Source organism: Theropithecus gelada, chromosome 11 (genome assembly GCF_003255815.1).
Source record: "Theropithecus gelada isolate Dixy chromosome 11, Tgel_1.0, whole genome shotgun sequence".
NCBI classification, from domain to species: Eukaryota; Metazoa; Chordata; class Mammalia; order Primates; family Cercopithecidae; genus Theropithecus; species Theropithecus gelada.
Window position 1 is genome coordinate 82196548 of NC_037679.1, and position 12033 is coordinate 82208580.

The following is a 12033-nucleotide window of genomic DNA, read 5'->3' on the forward strand; positions in this document are numbered from 1 at the left end:
GACATTGAGAAAGGACATCGCTTGCCCAAAGTGACATGGCTGATAATTGGGGGTGCCAGGCTCTGAACTGAGGTCATCAAGGCCCAGTGCCTGAGCCAAGCGTCCCCCACAGAGGTTCCCCTGTCCTCCTCCACTTGGCTAGCAGGAGCCCCTGAGCCCACACACCTTGCTACAGCCCTTTTCTGCCCCTCCGGGCCACTCACCGCACCACGTCCACGGCCCCGGCCCGCACCTTGGGGTCGCTGCCCATGATGGACACGCTAGCGGCAAAGGAGCCGTCGATGCTGAAGACCACGAACTCTGTGCCCTTGGGCAGCACAGTGATGTAGCTGTCGGCAAACGTGTGGTCTCCCCTGGCAGGTGGTGGGGTGCTCATCAGAACCACCCAGAGCATCGCCCTGCCCACCCCGCCCACCCAGTGCAGGCATATACCTGACCACCATCTTGATGGGGTAGACACCCACGCCCAGGCGGTGCGACTCAGGGATGGTGTAGGAGACACGCCCACTGTTGTTGGTCACCAGCGTATCCAGGTAGAGCCACTCGCCCGAGGGTGGCTGGGTCATGATGTGCACATCCACCTGGGCCCAGCAGGCTGGTCATGGGCTGGCTGTGTCTGGCCTCCCCACCCCCTGCACCCCGGCCAGAGGGCAGCAGGGAGCTCCCCAAAGTCCCTCCATGTTACCCCTACCCGCTGTGTCCTTACCTTCTCCCCAGTCAGGGTGACCATGTCCAGGGGCCCATACATGAACCTGCCCGTCAGGACCTGGGGGCCGTCCTCATTGGCAAGGGCATCATTGATCCGGTGGTTGGCCGTCACGTTCTGTGGAGGGAGCAGCAAGCCCGGGTCAGGGGGTCAGAGGGCACCCCAGGTGCCTGTGTTCTGCTCAAGCTCTGTGGGCCTGAGGGGCAGGCTTGAGCTATGAGCTGCACAGCCCACATCCAAGTCTGGATCAGACACGATGGTGTGGCCTTGGAAAAAACTAGGAAGCCTTGCTGCCTTCCCTGTCTGTGAAGTGGGCTGACAGCTCCAGCCTCATGGCCCTGGAAGGTACATAAGACTGCAGGCTTCCCTGCAACTCAGTTTCCTCATCTGGACACGGAGGCTGGTGACAGGGTGACAGCGTGGGGGCCTGGGCGCCCGGGGGACCCTCACCCGCAGCTTCACGTGGGTCCGCTTGCGCTGCCACTTCTCCCTTGGCTTGGAGGGGGTGAACACCGACACCTCTTTGCCGTCCAGCTCCAAGATGCTGGAGTTGTCATGCCTCATGACCTGGGAAGAGGGGACAGGGCAGGGCCATGGGGCAGATGGCACCCTGGGGCTTCCTGCCGTAGGAGGAGGAGGAGGCCCAGCGCCCGGGAGCAAGAGGAGCCTGTGGGTTGTAGGGCGCGTTCTTCAACCCACTACCATTTGCCCAGTAGTCCTCAGATCCCTGTTCGTTCACCTGACGAATGTGTAGATATGTTCCCTCCATCCCAATATCCTTAAAAGCCTGAACACGCCCCAGCATAAAGGTGCCTTCGTCTTGCTTGCTCTGTGATCTGACGGGGTTGGAGGGGAGTCCTCACTGTCTCCTCGTCTGTGAAACGGGGCCCTGTCATGGGTGTTGTCACTCAGGGCCCTCCTGGGAGGCCCGGGGCCCCGGGTACCTGTCTCAGCAGGAAGGAGACCACGTCTGTTGACTCCCAGTAGCTGGCGTGGAAGAGGTGAGGCAGAGCCACCGTAGGGAAGGCCGTGAGGGCATCAGGGCAGTACAGGGCATAGTCGATCCGCTTCTGGCCCCACCACTTTGCAGCGACTGCCAGGAGGGGCCGTGATTGGGCTGGGGCTGTATAGCCCAAAGGGTCACTCGGCCCCTCTGGCCTGCTCAGCCCAGCCCAGACCCCCCACCAGCTATAGCCAAAGTGAATCTTCTCCCAGGCTGGGGGAGTGAGGCAAGCGGGAGGGAGTGCAGGCAGAAGCACACAGACCCAGGCCAGTGGTGAGTGCCAGCCCTGCTGAGGGGCTCCCGTGGTTGCATGGGGGGACCAGTTGGAATCTGTGGGATGGTACCAGCTGTCCCTGGTCCCTTACTGACTCTGGTGATCCTCTGCCCTGTAGCAACCCCATCGCTACCCTCTCTGGGCCACTCCTGGTCTCCCGTCTTCCCCCCAGGCCTCAAGACTGGGAAAGGCTGCACAGAGGTGGGGTTACAATTCCTGACCCCCAGGGCAAGGGTGCTGCCCTCCTCGCACCTGGGACACCCCATGAGCCCTGAGGCACAGCAGTGTGGGTGGGGAAGCCTGGGCCTCCAGATGGATGGTCCTGGTGCATCCGGCTCTGCCACTAGGGGCTTGGCGAGGGCAACCTTCCTGAACAAGACGAGCTTGTAAAGTGCCTCTTGGGCTGTCCGCAGGGGGGCCCAGCAGCAGGGCCTGGTTTACAGGTCCAGGCTTCCCTAGGTTCTGCCCGCAGCTTTCCTCGGAGCTTCCTTGGTCCTCATCTGGCCTCATTCCAGCTTTGTCAGGTCCCCGGTCCCCCCACCCCACTAGACAATGCTACCAGCTCCCACCTCCTCCCTGGATGGCCAAGTCCTCCCAGCCCAACCCCCAGCTCCCTGTTAGGCTGAAGCAGGGGTCCAGGTGGGCAGAGCCTGGTGGTGAGGGGTGCTCAGCAGCAGAGTGACCCCCCAGTGAGGGGAAAGCGTGTGGGGTGGTACCTTCTCTGATGTCCAGCTCAGGGAGGCCAGGGGCCCTCTCCAGGCTGGGGCTCGCCTGCCTGGCTGGAGGGTGGGGGCCAGGGGTGATAGGGCGGGGTGGGGGCAGGGCGAGCAGGGACAGACGCCTGACGCTGGGGGTATGGCTGAGCGCATCGGGGGCCTCTGAGAAGCAAGAGCAATGGATGGCTCAGCCACATGGGGGGCCACTGCGCTGCCACGTCTACCAGGGGCCAGGCAGGACACTGGGACAGTGCCAGGCCTGCGGCTATCAAGGGTGGGCCCCTTGGCCCTCCTCACGGATGAACACAACTGCTAGAAACCCCCATCCCAGCCTCAGCCCCCGTATAGCCACGCTGACCACAGCTGTGAGAATCCCTGGCCCAGCACGGGGGGGGCAGCCACCTGGCGGGGACTGAGAAGGAAACTCAGACTCTGCTTGAAGCACCAAGAAGCTTCATGCAGGAGCCAAGCATGAGGAAGGTGGGGCCCTTCCTAATGCGCCTTCTTCCAGAATCCTCCAGAGAAGGCGAAGCTTCTCAGCCTGGACACTGCAGAGTCTTTGGACTTGACCAGTCTCTGCTATGGGGCTGGTCCGGGCACTGCAGGTGCCCAGCAGCCTCCCTCCCTCTAGCCACCAGGTGCCAGCAGCATCCCTCCCCAGCTTCAGCAGCTAGAAATGCTCCGAGACCTGGTCATCAGCTGTCCCCTATGGGCACGACGGCCCTGGCTGAGTGAGGAGGGTGAGGGGCCTGGTACACTCACTCTGGGCAATGCTGGATGCCGTGTAGCTCTCGGCCATGCCTGACACCTGGCTGGCGATGCTGATCTCACTGGCTCGGCGGAAGCCACGACTGGCAGGGGCAGTGCTGGGCGAGGAGGGGGTGGCATGCTCTTGGAAGGCCGCATTGTAGGTCTGGAGCACATCCGCTGCAGGTGGACAGGGACCAGAGGCCAGGTAAGAGAGGCCCTGCCCAGCCCTGCCCAGCCCTGGAGCAGTTGGGGAGCCAGTGTGTCAGGGTCCAGTGTGTGCCTAGATTGGGGGCCGGGCAGCAGCTGTGCCAGAGCCACCTGCTCAGGGCCGTGAGAGGGAGGGGCCCAGAGCTTCAGCAGGTGAGGAGGAGGGCTGGAGCAGGGTGGACTGAAGAATGGACACAGACACAGGGCAGGGAGGCGTGGCAGCTGGGCTCAACCTCAGTCACCCTCCTGCCCCCCACACACCCCTCAGCTTGTGTCCAGCAGCCCCAGCGGCTCCAGGGCCTCCAGAGCTCAGCCTGGCCTGACACACAGCAAAAGCTGCCCACAGCAAAAGCAGCGGCTCCACCCAGGTTTGCAGGGTGCTGACAACAGGTGCCACAGGTGGCTTCCTGGGGATGCCCTGCACATGCAGAGCACGGAGAGAGGCAAGTCCTGGACGTCCCTCACACAGGCCACAGCCAGCAGTCCCTGATGGGCTTTTGGGGACAAAGGCAGGTGCTGGGGACTCAAGCCAGGCTCACCCAGGCCCAGGCTGAAGACAGGACAGAACGGGGAGGACGGGGATCAGTCAGACAAGCCACACCTGGACGGGGTACAGGAGGTGCCTGGGTGACCTCAGAGAGGGAAGGAGTGGGCCCTGGGGAATCCAACCCCTCACTGGGACCAGAAGCTTCCCCAAGTGAGGGGTGGGCCTGGCTGGCTCAAGGCCTCATCCCATCTCCCGTCTGCTTCTGGCAGAGCCCTGGAACTGTCACTGACGTGCTCTGTGGCCCTGAGACAGCCTCTGCTGTTTCTGAGCTGCTGCGCCCCTTTGCTTTGGGTCTGCCCCGCCTCTGGCCCACAATATGCGGGAGGAGGCACCCATACCAGTTCCTCAGGGCCGTCCCGCCCAAGTCTCTGTTCCTCACCACCCAGGTCCCACCAACTCTTGAGTGGCCAAGGAGGGCATGGGTTGGGGGGTGTCCCTGAGGACTGGGTCAGCCAGCGAAGCAGACGTCACCACGAGCAGGGGAGGGTACACACACTCGGCAGAGCCCGGGCGGGGCCCGTCTTGCCAGGTGGGCGCGGGAACAGGCATACTGGTTTCCAGGAAGCTGTCCCCGTGGGGGAGAGGGGCCAGGGGGCCGCCCTCCAGGACCAGCTCAGGGTTTCTCTGCACGGTCTCGACTGGAGGCAGACGGGGAGAGAACAGAGGACAAGAACAGACACTTGCATGGGCCATCCAGACACGCTCCAACACAGAGACTCAGGGCTCTTTTAGGACCAGGACATGACAAGACGCTGGGACACACGCCGGGGCAGGGGTCGGGCCAAGCCCACCTGGACCTCCCCTGCCCCAACCCGTCTCCTGCATCCTGTCTCGGGGCCAGCCACCTGCCATGATGGGACCCAGCCGACCAGGCCCCCAACTCAGTGAGGGTCCCTGGTGGGTCCTTAGCTCTGTCTCTGCTGGGATGGAGGCTCAGCTGTGGAGAGGGGAGTCTGGTCTCATTCTGCCCCTTCCCTGCTCCGGGGACCCTGGAACAAGGCCCTGACCTGTGCCCTCCGAAAGGTGGGAACCATCATTCCTGCCTCAGGGATCAGTGCGGAGGGATGCACCACCCCCCGCCCCCCACCCCCAACAGCTGTCCACCTCCGAGAGGCATTCAGCACAGGCTGTCCCTCTCACCTGGGGAAGAACCACGTGGCACGGAGGGCCTAGGAGCCAGGGAGCCACGCCTACCCCACCTTCCCCCAGAGGAGCAGGGCGGAATGTGCCTCTCACCCAGCAGTGTGGAGCAGCCGTCCCCCAGCGGGTAGCGTTGGTAGCGGGGGACACTGAAAGGCGGCAGAGCGTGGAAGCGCCGTTCCAGCAGCGGCTCCAGGCGCGACGCTGACGGGTCCGCGGGGTGGAAGAGGTTGTAGACTTGCTGGCAGGCTGGCCGCAGCTGGAAAACTGGGGGTGGGGGTGTTGGCTGCAGAGCTGGGGCCGGCCCTGAGGAGCAGGGGTGGGGAGTGGGAAATTTGGGAACTGGGAACTGGGTTGTCTGCCGAAAGTTTGGGAGAGACAGGGGTGTGTCTCTGTCAATTTAGGACCTGCTTCGGTCATTGTCACTTTTTTTCAGACAGGCTCTTGCTCTGGCACCCAGTCTGGAGGGCAGTGGTGTGATCTTGGTTCACTGTAGCCTCAGTCTCCTGGGCTCAAGTGATCCTCCCCCCTCAGCCTCCTGAGTAGCTGGGACCACAGGTATACACCACCACACCTGGCTATTTTATTTTTTGTAGAGATGGGGTCTCAGTATGTTACCCAGGCTGGTCTCAAACTCCTGGACTCAAGGCATCCTCCCACCTGGGCCTCCCAAAGTGCTGGGATTACAGGCATGAGCCCCCACGTCCAACCTCTTAATTTTTTTTTCATTGCAAAAGTTATAATGATTGTGGTAAAAAGTGGTTTGCAGTACAGAAGAGCACATGATGAAGGGCACATGGTGGAAACCCCTTCCACCCCAGGTCCCCTGCAGCTCCAGTTCATCTTGCAGGAGCCCCACCGAGTACTGGCTAAGGCAGCCCTGCCCTGCCTGTATGGGAAAATGTTTCTTCATCTGTCAAATGGGGTGGCAGTGGGGAGTTAAGGAGATCACGTGAATGTAAGGATGTGTTAATTATCAGTGCTGTATCTCACTTTTAGAGGGACATAAACTGGAACATATGCTATGCCTTCTGAACTTTGCCTTTTCTTCCCGCTTAACACAACAAATGCTGGCGTCTTTCATGTGAGCATGCATAGTTTCTCCTTGCTCTTTTTCAGAGGAGGCAGGTACTCCACTGTGTGACTGTGCCAGAATTGATTTAAACAGTCCCCTCCAAATAGATGGACATTTAAGTTGGTTCTGGTTTTTCACAGTGACACATAATGTGACCACAACGGCACTGTCCCTAAGTCTCCATGCACCTGTGTAGGACTCTGTGGGGCTGTTCAGAGCATGCAGTGGACGGGGCACAGGGATGCCCTCCATGGGGCTGCACCCCTTTACACCAAGTGTGAGCTGCCTTGGTTGTTGGGGTCCCTTTAAAGCTACCCATTTCTCTTCCTGGCAGTGCTGGTCACCAGTTTGTGGAAGGGGAAGGGTCCTGGGCACTGAGTCCAGAGATCTGCTTTTTTTTTTTTTGAGACCGAGTTTCACTTTTGTTGCCCAGGCTGGAGTGTAATGGCACGATCTTGGCTCACCATAACCTCCACCTCCCACGTTCAAGTGATTCTCCTGCCTCAGCCTCCCGAGTAGCTGGGATTACAGATATGCACCACCACACCCAGCTAATTTTGTAATTTTAGTAGAGACGGGGTTTCTCCATGTTGGTCAGGCTGGTCTCGAACTCCCGACCTCAGGTGATCCGCCTGCCTCGGCCTCCCAAAGTGCTGGGATTACAGGTATGAGCCACTGCACCCGGCCAGGTCTGCATTTTTAACCTAGCACTTGGCAAGCATCTAAACCTCTCTGAGCCTCAGTTTCCCCCTCTGTCATCTGGGGGTGTAACATGGGCCCTGTGTGGCTACTCTCAGGATTGTGTGGCTCCTGGGACTTTGCAGGCTGATCCCAGGGCACACGGCAGGGACTGCTGCTTCAGTGATGCCCAGCCGCCGGCCTGCCTGACTTGGGTAGACAGACGCACAGCTGTGGCCCCTCCAGGGCCGGGAGCCCACTATACCCAGGAGGCTTTGGGGATGCCCTGCCTCTGTATCTCTCCCTATGGGAGGACCTTGGACCTGGGAGGCTGGGTCTGTCTCCATCTGACTCTGGGGTGGTGCCTTTTCTCCCTGGACCTCAGCTTTCCCATCTAGGGGATGACCCTCAGCTCCCACAGGCATCCTGGAGATGAAATGAAAGAGCAGGTGTCACGGACAGCCAGTGACTGAGCTGCTGAAGCAGGAGCAGAGGATAGCAAGGGGCCCTTGGTGGGGAAGACAGGAAGGAGGGCAGAAACAGGCCTGGGATGTGGCCATGATCTCGTCACAGGGGTCCACTGAGACCCCCCACACCCACCCAGCGCATGTACCGCCCCTGCTGGGCTCTCACCATCCAGGGCTGGGATGACAGTCTTCCTCAAGGCCAGGACCAGCCCCAGCGGGCACCCGAAGAGGAAGAGGTCCGTGATCTCAAAGTCAAACCTGCCCAGGGCACCTGTGCCGTCCAGCATGGTGGAGCTGCTGGAACGGCGTGAGCAGGGCTCAGTCCTCAGCATGCTGGCATGGAGGCTGCAGTGGGGGACGCACGAGGTCATACCACGGCCCCTCTCACAGCTGGCCTTCCCCTAGTCTCACGAGGGACAGGGTGGGTCCCACAGCCCCCAAGAGTCATCAGACCTAGCCTAAATAAGACTTAGCTGTATGTGAGTGTAGCTGCCATCATCTGCCAAGACACTGCTGGTGGCACCCAACCTCTCTCGGGGGCCCACTGGCTTCGGGACAGCCCTGACCTGGACCACCTGCCCCTGGTCCATTCTGCCCCCAACTCTGCCATTCCCCACCCTCACCCTCAAGACAAATTGCTCCCTCAGGCCCGAGATGACCCTTGGTGTATATGAGACAAGGCACCCAATAAGCCACTTTCTCCTGGGCCCAGACTGGGATCCCAGCTCTCAGGCTGGGGGAACCTCAGGCAGAGACCCCAGGCCTCCCGTTGGCCATCGCGGGGGACGCTCCTCCCTCTTGGAGCCTCTTCCTGCACCCAGAGGCGAGCCCCAGCCCCCCAGCCCCACCCACCTGGACAGGAAGGCCTGGTGCTGCTGGATGGTGTCTAGCTCATAGGTGGACGAGTCGCTTCTCTTGCGGGGTAGCTGCCTTTTGGGGTCCTCGGTGCCATTGCTGCGGGGGATGTCGACGTTGCTTCGGCTCAGGTGCCGACTGCTCTCCAGGCTGGAGCCACCACTACTGCCACCACCACCACTGTTGCCACCACCGCCACCGCCACCACCGGAGCAGTGTGCTGCATTCACCAGAATGCCCGGGGACAGCAGGTCGTTGTCCTGGAATGGCCCCATGGAGGCTCACTGCCAGGTGGCCGCTGGCCTGATCCCTTCCCCAGCATCCTGGAAGCTGCCTCCTCCCTCCTAACCCCAGGCCCAGTGGCCACAGTCCAGCCGGCTTCTCATCAAACCAGAGGGGAGGGCCCCTGTTCCCTTCTGTCCCCCCACCCACAAGCCACCCTGGACCTCATTGGTCTACAGGCCATTTGCCACTGTGCAGCAGAGGCAGGGAAGCAGAGAGGGGTCGCCCATCCCACCTCCTAGGAACCAGACCCCACTTCCCACAGTGCCGACCCTGGTTCAGGCTCATGAAACCACTCGCATTCCTAGGCTCGGCCACGTGGCAGCTGTTCCCGTGCCCCCATGCACCTGCCCTGCCGCCTCTGGGCACCTGTGCTGCCAACCTCTGCCCTTCCCATCCTTTTTTGGAGAGGTGAGGGGAGAGAGATTGTGAGAAAAACTGCTACAGCTCTTTCAGGGCCCAGGCACTTTCCCCGACTCTTCAGCCAGAATGGGCTGGGCTTCCTCAGCTCACCTGCACCCCCAACTCCTCCATAGCCCCTGCCCTGGAGGTGAGCTCTGGCAGCAGGGCTGGGGTTCAGGGGCTTGGAAAATGTTTGTTGAATGAATGGAGCTTAACTGGGTAGAGTCCAAGCCAGCTGGACTCAGGAAGTGCTGCCAGCCTTCTGCTTGGTGGGCACAGCCTGGGGCCAGGTGCAGGAACAGGCAAGGCAGCGACCCTGGGGGCATGCAGGAGGCTTCAGGCCTTGGGGAATGTCTGGGCCCCCATTTGGGTACCTGCATGCTGACCACACTGCCCCGGCGGCTGCTGCTCTGACTCTCAGACACCGGCTGGTTGCTGTAGCATAGGGCATCAAATGCCAGGATGCCCCCGACGCAGTCCCCAATCAGGCAGACCTTGGGGGAGAGGGGCCAGAAGCCTGAGTCGTTCACCCACTCGCTGGACTACAGGCTGGGGAGGCCATCACCTTCCCCTTCAGGCCAGCCCGCCCTACAGGGTCTTCCATCCTCCTCCCCTCCCCAACCTCCCCGGGACTCACCTGCCCATTGAAGGTCATGCCCTCCTGGGACTTGATGAAGTCCCCATACGCAAGGTTGGCTCGCTGAATCACTGTGGCAACCGCCTCCTGGTACTGGGGGGAGGAGGTGGCCAGCAGGGGGAGGGCAGCCAGGGGAATGTGGTCCTGACTGCTGGACAGACAGCCTTCGTCATGGCTGTAGGGGCTGAGGCTGGGGAGAGGGGCCAGTCAAGAGAGGGCAGGCGGCTCCAGCTCAGCCCAAAGGGCCCCTCTCCCCTGACCCGAGTCTCAGCCATGGACTCAGCTCACGCTAGCGATAACCCTTTCTGGCCAGGCCCTGGGTAGGCTTGGGGGACCAGGGTGAGTAAGACCCCATGTCTCAGAGGCAGGCCAATATCCCCACATTACACGTTTGGAAACGAAGGCTCAGCCATGGGCCCAGCCCTTCTGGGACTTGAGGCTTAGCCTGCATGTATATGTTTGGGCACCTCCAGGTAGAAGGGGCTGGCTGGTGGGTCTGGACATTGAGGCAGGAGTCCTGAAACTGGGGAGCCACCTGAGGCCCAGGGGTGGGAGGACGACAGTGCACAGCCGGAGGCTGCAGTCAAGGGCAGGTGCCACTCACTTGGAGACCAGGGCAAAGGCGTCAGAGCAGACAGGCGGGCAGGGCACCAGGCGGATGGCAAGGCGGCCCAGGGCGCTGGGGTAGTGCACGCGCATGACGGTGTCGAACACGTTGGCGATGGTGTTGGCATCACCCTTCTTGGAACTGGGGTCCCCGGCGCCCGTGTCCAGGATGGTGCCTCCGTGCAGCACCAGTAGCAGCACGTGGATCTTGGAGGGCGGTGCAGCCAGCGGCTGGCTAACCTCGTCCTGCATGGGTTGGGGGGCAGTGTCAGCTCCCCAGGGAACCCAGCTCCTTGCTGAGGCCCCTCTGTCACCCTTGGTGGGGGTGTGCCTGTTGCACACAGCCCAACTGTTCCCTCTGAGAACCCCAGTTGGTTATTCAGTCCTGGGGTCTGGGGTTTGGCTGCCTTAACCCCTCCCCTGGGACCCTTGCTGGGACTGGAGCCTGGAGGAGGAGTCAGGAAGGTGGGCCTGTCCACTCCTCCTCCTGCAGCCCTGCCCGTCTGCCACCCTGACCAGGGGTGCAGAGGCCGTTGAGAGAGTCCACTCCTTTGAGAGCATGAGCTCTGCTTCCTTCAGGGAGCCCAGGCAGTGGCTTCTGGGGCTTCCAGCTTTAAGGGGAGGCAGAGGCTCAGCCTGGTCTTGGCCTTGGGGGCTGCCTGCCCTGTATGTGTCTGTCTTGGCGTGAGCAGACAGGGCCACCACCAGCTCAAAGTTACAGAGGTCACCTGAGAATGGCCGGGGTCAGGGCATCCACAGCCTGGGTGGGTGGCAACCCCGGCCCCTCTGTCTGCAGCTCTGAGCTCTCCCCCAAGCTACACAGGGCCTCCTTCCCAGGCCCCCACCCTAAGGCCCTGCCATTCCTGGCCTCTCTCTAAGACCAGGGTCTCCAAAAGGAGAGGTGTCCTGGTGGGGATGGAGCCCTAGCACCTTAGAGAGGAGGCCGATCAGATTTCGAGAGGTAATGACACCACCTTCCTGCAGGCCAGGCCTGCCTATGAGGTCAAGGTGAGACCCTAGACCTGCACACCTGTGTAAGGGCTACAAACTGCTCCAGGCTAGGGGACTGGGCTAATATCACACGATGTGTCAGTGCTAGGCTGGACCGGAACCTGAAGCCTCTGCCACAACTCAGCACTCTCCTGCCAGGCCAGGCTGTGGCCCTGTCCCCAGAGGTCACCCTCCCCTGCCCCAAGCTTCTGGTATGTGACCGGAGGATAGCAGCAGGGCCAGGGCCCAAGAGGGGCCACTGATAAGTACTTGCTGTGTCCATATGATGTCTGGGGTGTAGGGGCAGGGAAGGGAGCTGAAGGGAGAGTCCTGCCTCCAAGAACCCGAGGAGACAGACCAAGGAGCCAAAGCCATCTAGAGGGCCTATGGTGGGGACAGCTGGCCATGGGGTAGGGGTAGCACCAGGACCCAGGTGCCAACACAGGTTGGGTGGGTGGGGAGGGTAGGGGCTGGACCCAGGACTTAAGAGGCTACCAGGTGGCTGGGAGCAGTGGCTTGAGCCTGTAATCCCAGCACTTTGGGAGGCCGAAGCAGGCAGATCACTTGAGGCCAGGAGTTTGAGACCAGCTTGACCAACATAGCAAAACCCTGTCTCTACCAAAAATACAAAAATTAGCCAGGCATGGCTGTGCACATCTGTAATCCCAGCTACTCGGGAGGCTGAGGCAGGAAAATCA

General features: G+C 61.4%; 1 protein-coding gene across 1 annotated transcript in view; it reads right to left on the reverse strand.

The window, feature by feature from the left end:
* PITPNM2 (phosphatidylinositol transfer protein membrane associated 2) overlaps positions 1 to 12033 on the reverse strand; it is a 166606-nt gene that overhangs the window by 3594 nt on the left and 150979 nt on the right. The window contains exons 11-23 of the mRNA XM_025401014.1: positions 10344 to 10591; positions 9740 to 9929; positions 9477 to 9596; positions 8416 to 8678; positions 7730 to 7908; positions 5440 to 5610; positions 3462 to 3626; positions 2700 to 2861; positions 1651 to 1799; positions 1157 to 1273; positions 707 to 823; positions 433 to 581; positions 204 to 353 (exon numbers count right to left, since the gene is read on the reverse strand). Coding sequence (XP_025256799.1) covers positions 204 to 353; positions 433 to 581; positions 707 to 823; positions 1157 to 1273; positions 1651 to 1799; positions 2700 to 2861; positions 3462 to 3626; positions 5440 to 5610; positions 7730 to 7908; positions 8416 to 8678; positions 9477 to 9596; positions 9740 to 9929; positions 10344 to 10591 — 2180 coding nt within the window. The remainder of the gene's footprint in view (positions 1 to 203; positions 354 to 432; positions 582 to 706; positions 824 to 1156; positions 1274 to 1650; positions 1800 to 2699; positions 2862 to 3461; positions 3627 to 5439; positions 5611 to 7729; positions 7909 to 8415; positions 8679 to 9476; positions 9597 to 9739; positions 9930 to 10343; positions 10592 to 12033) is intronic.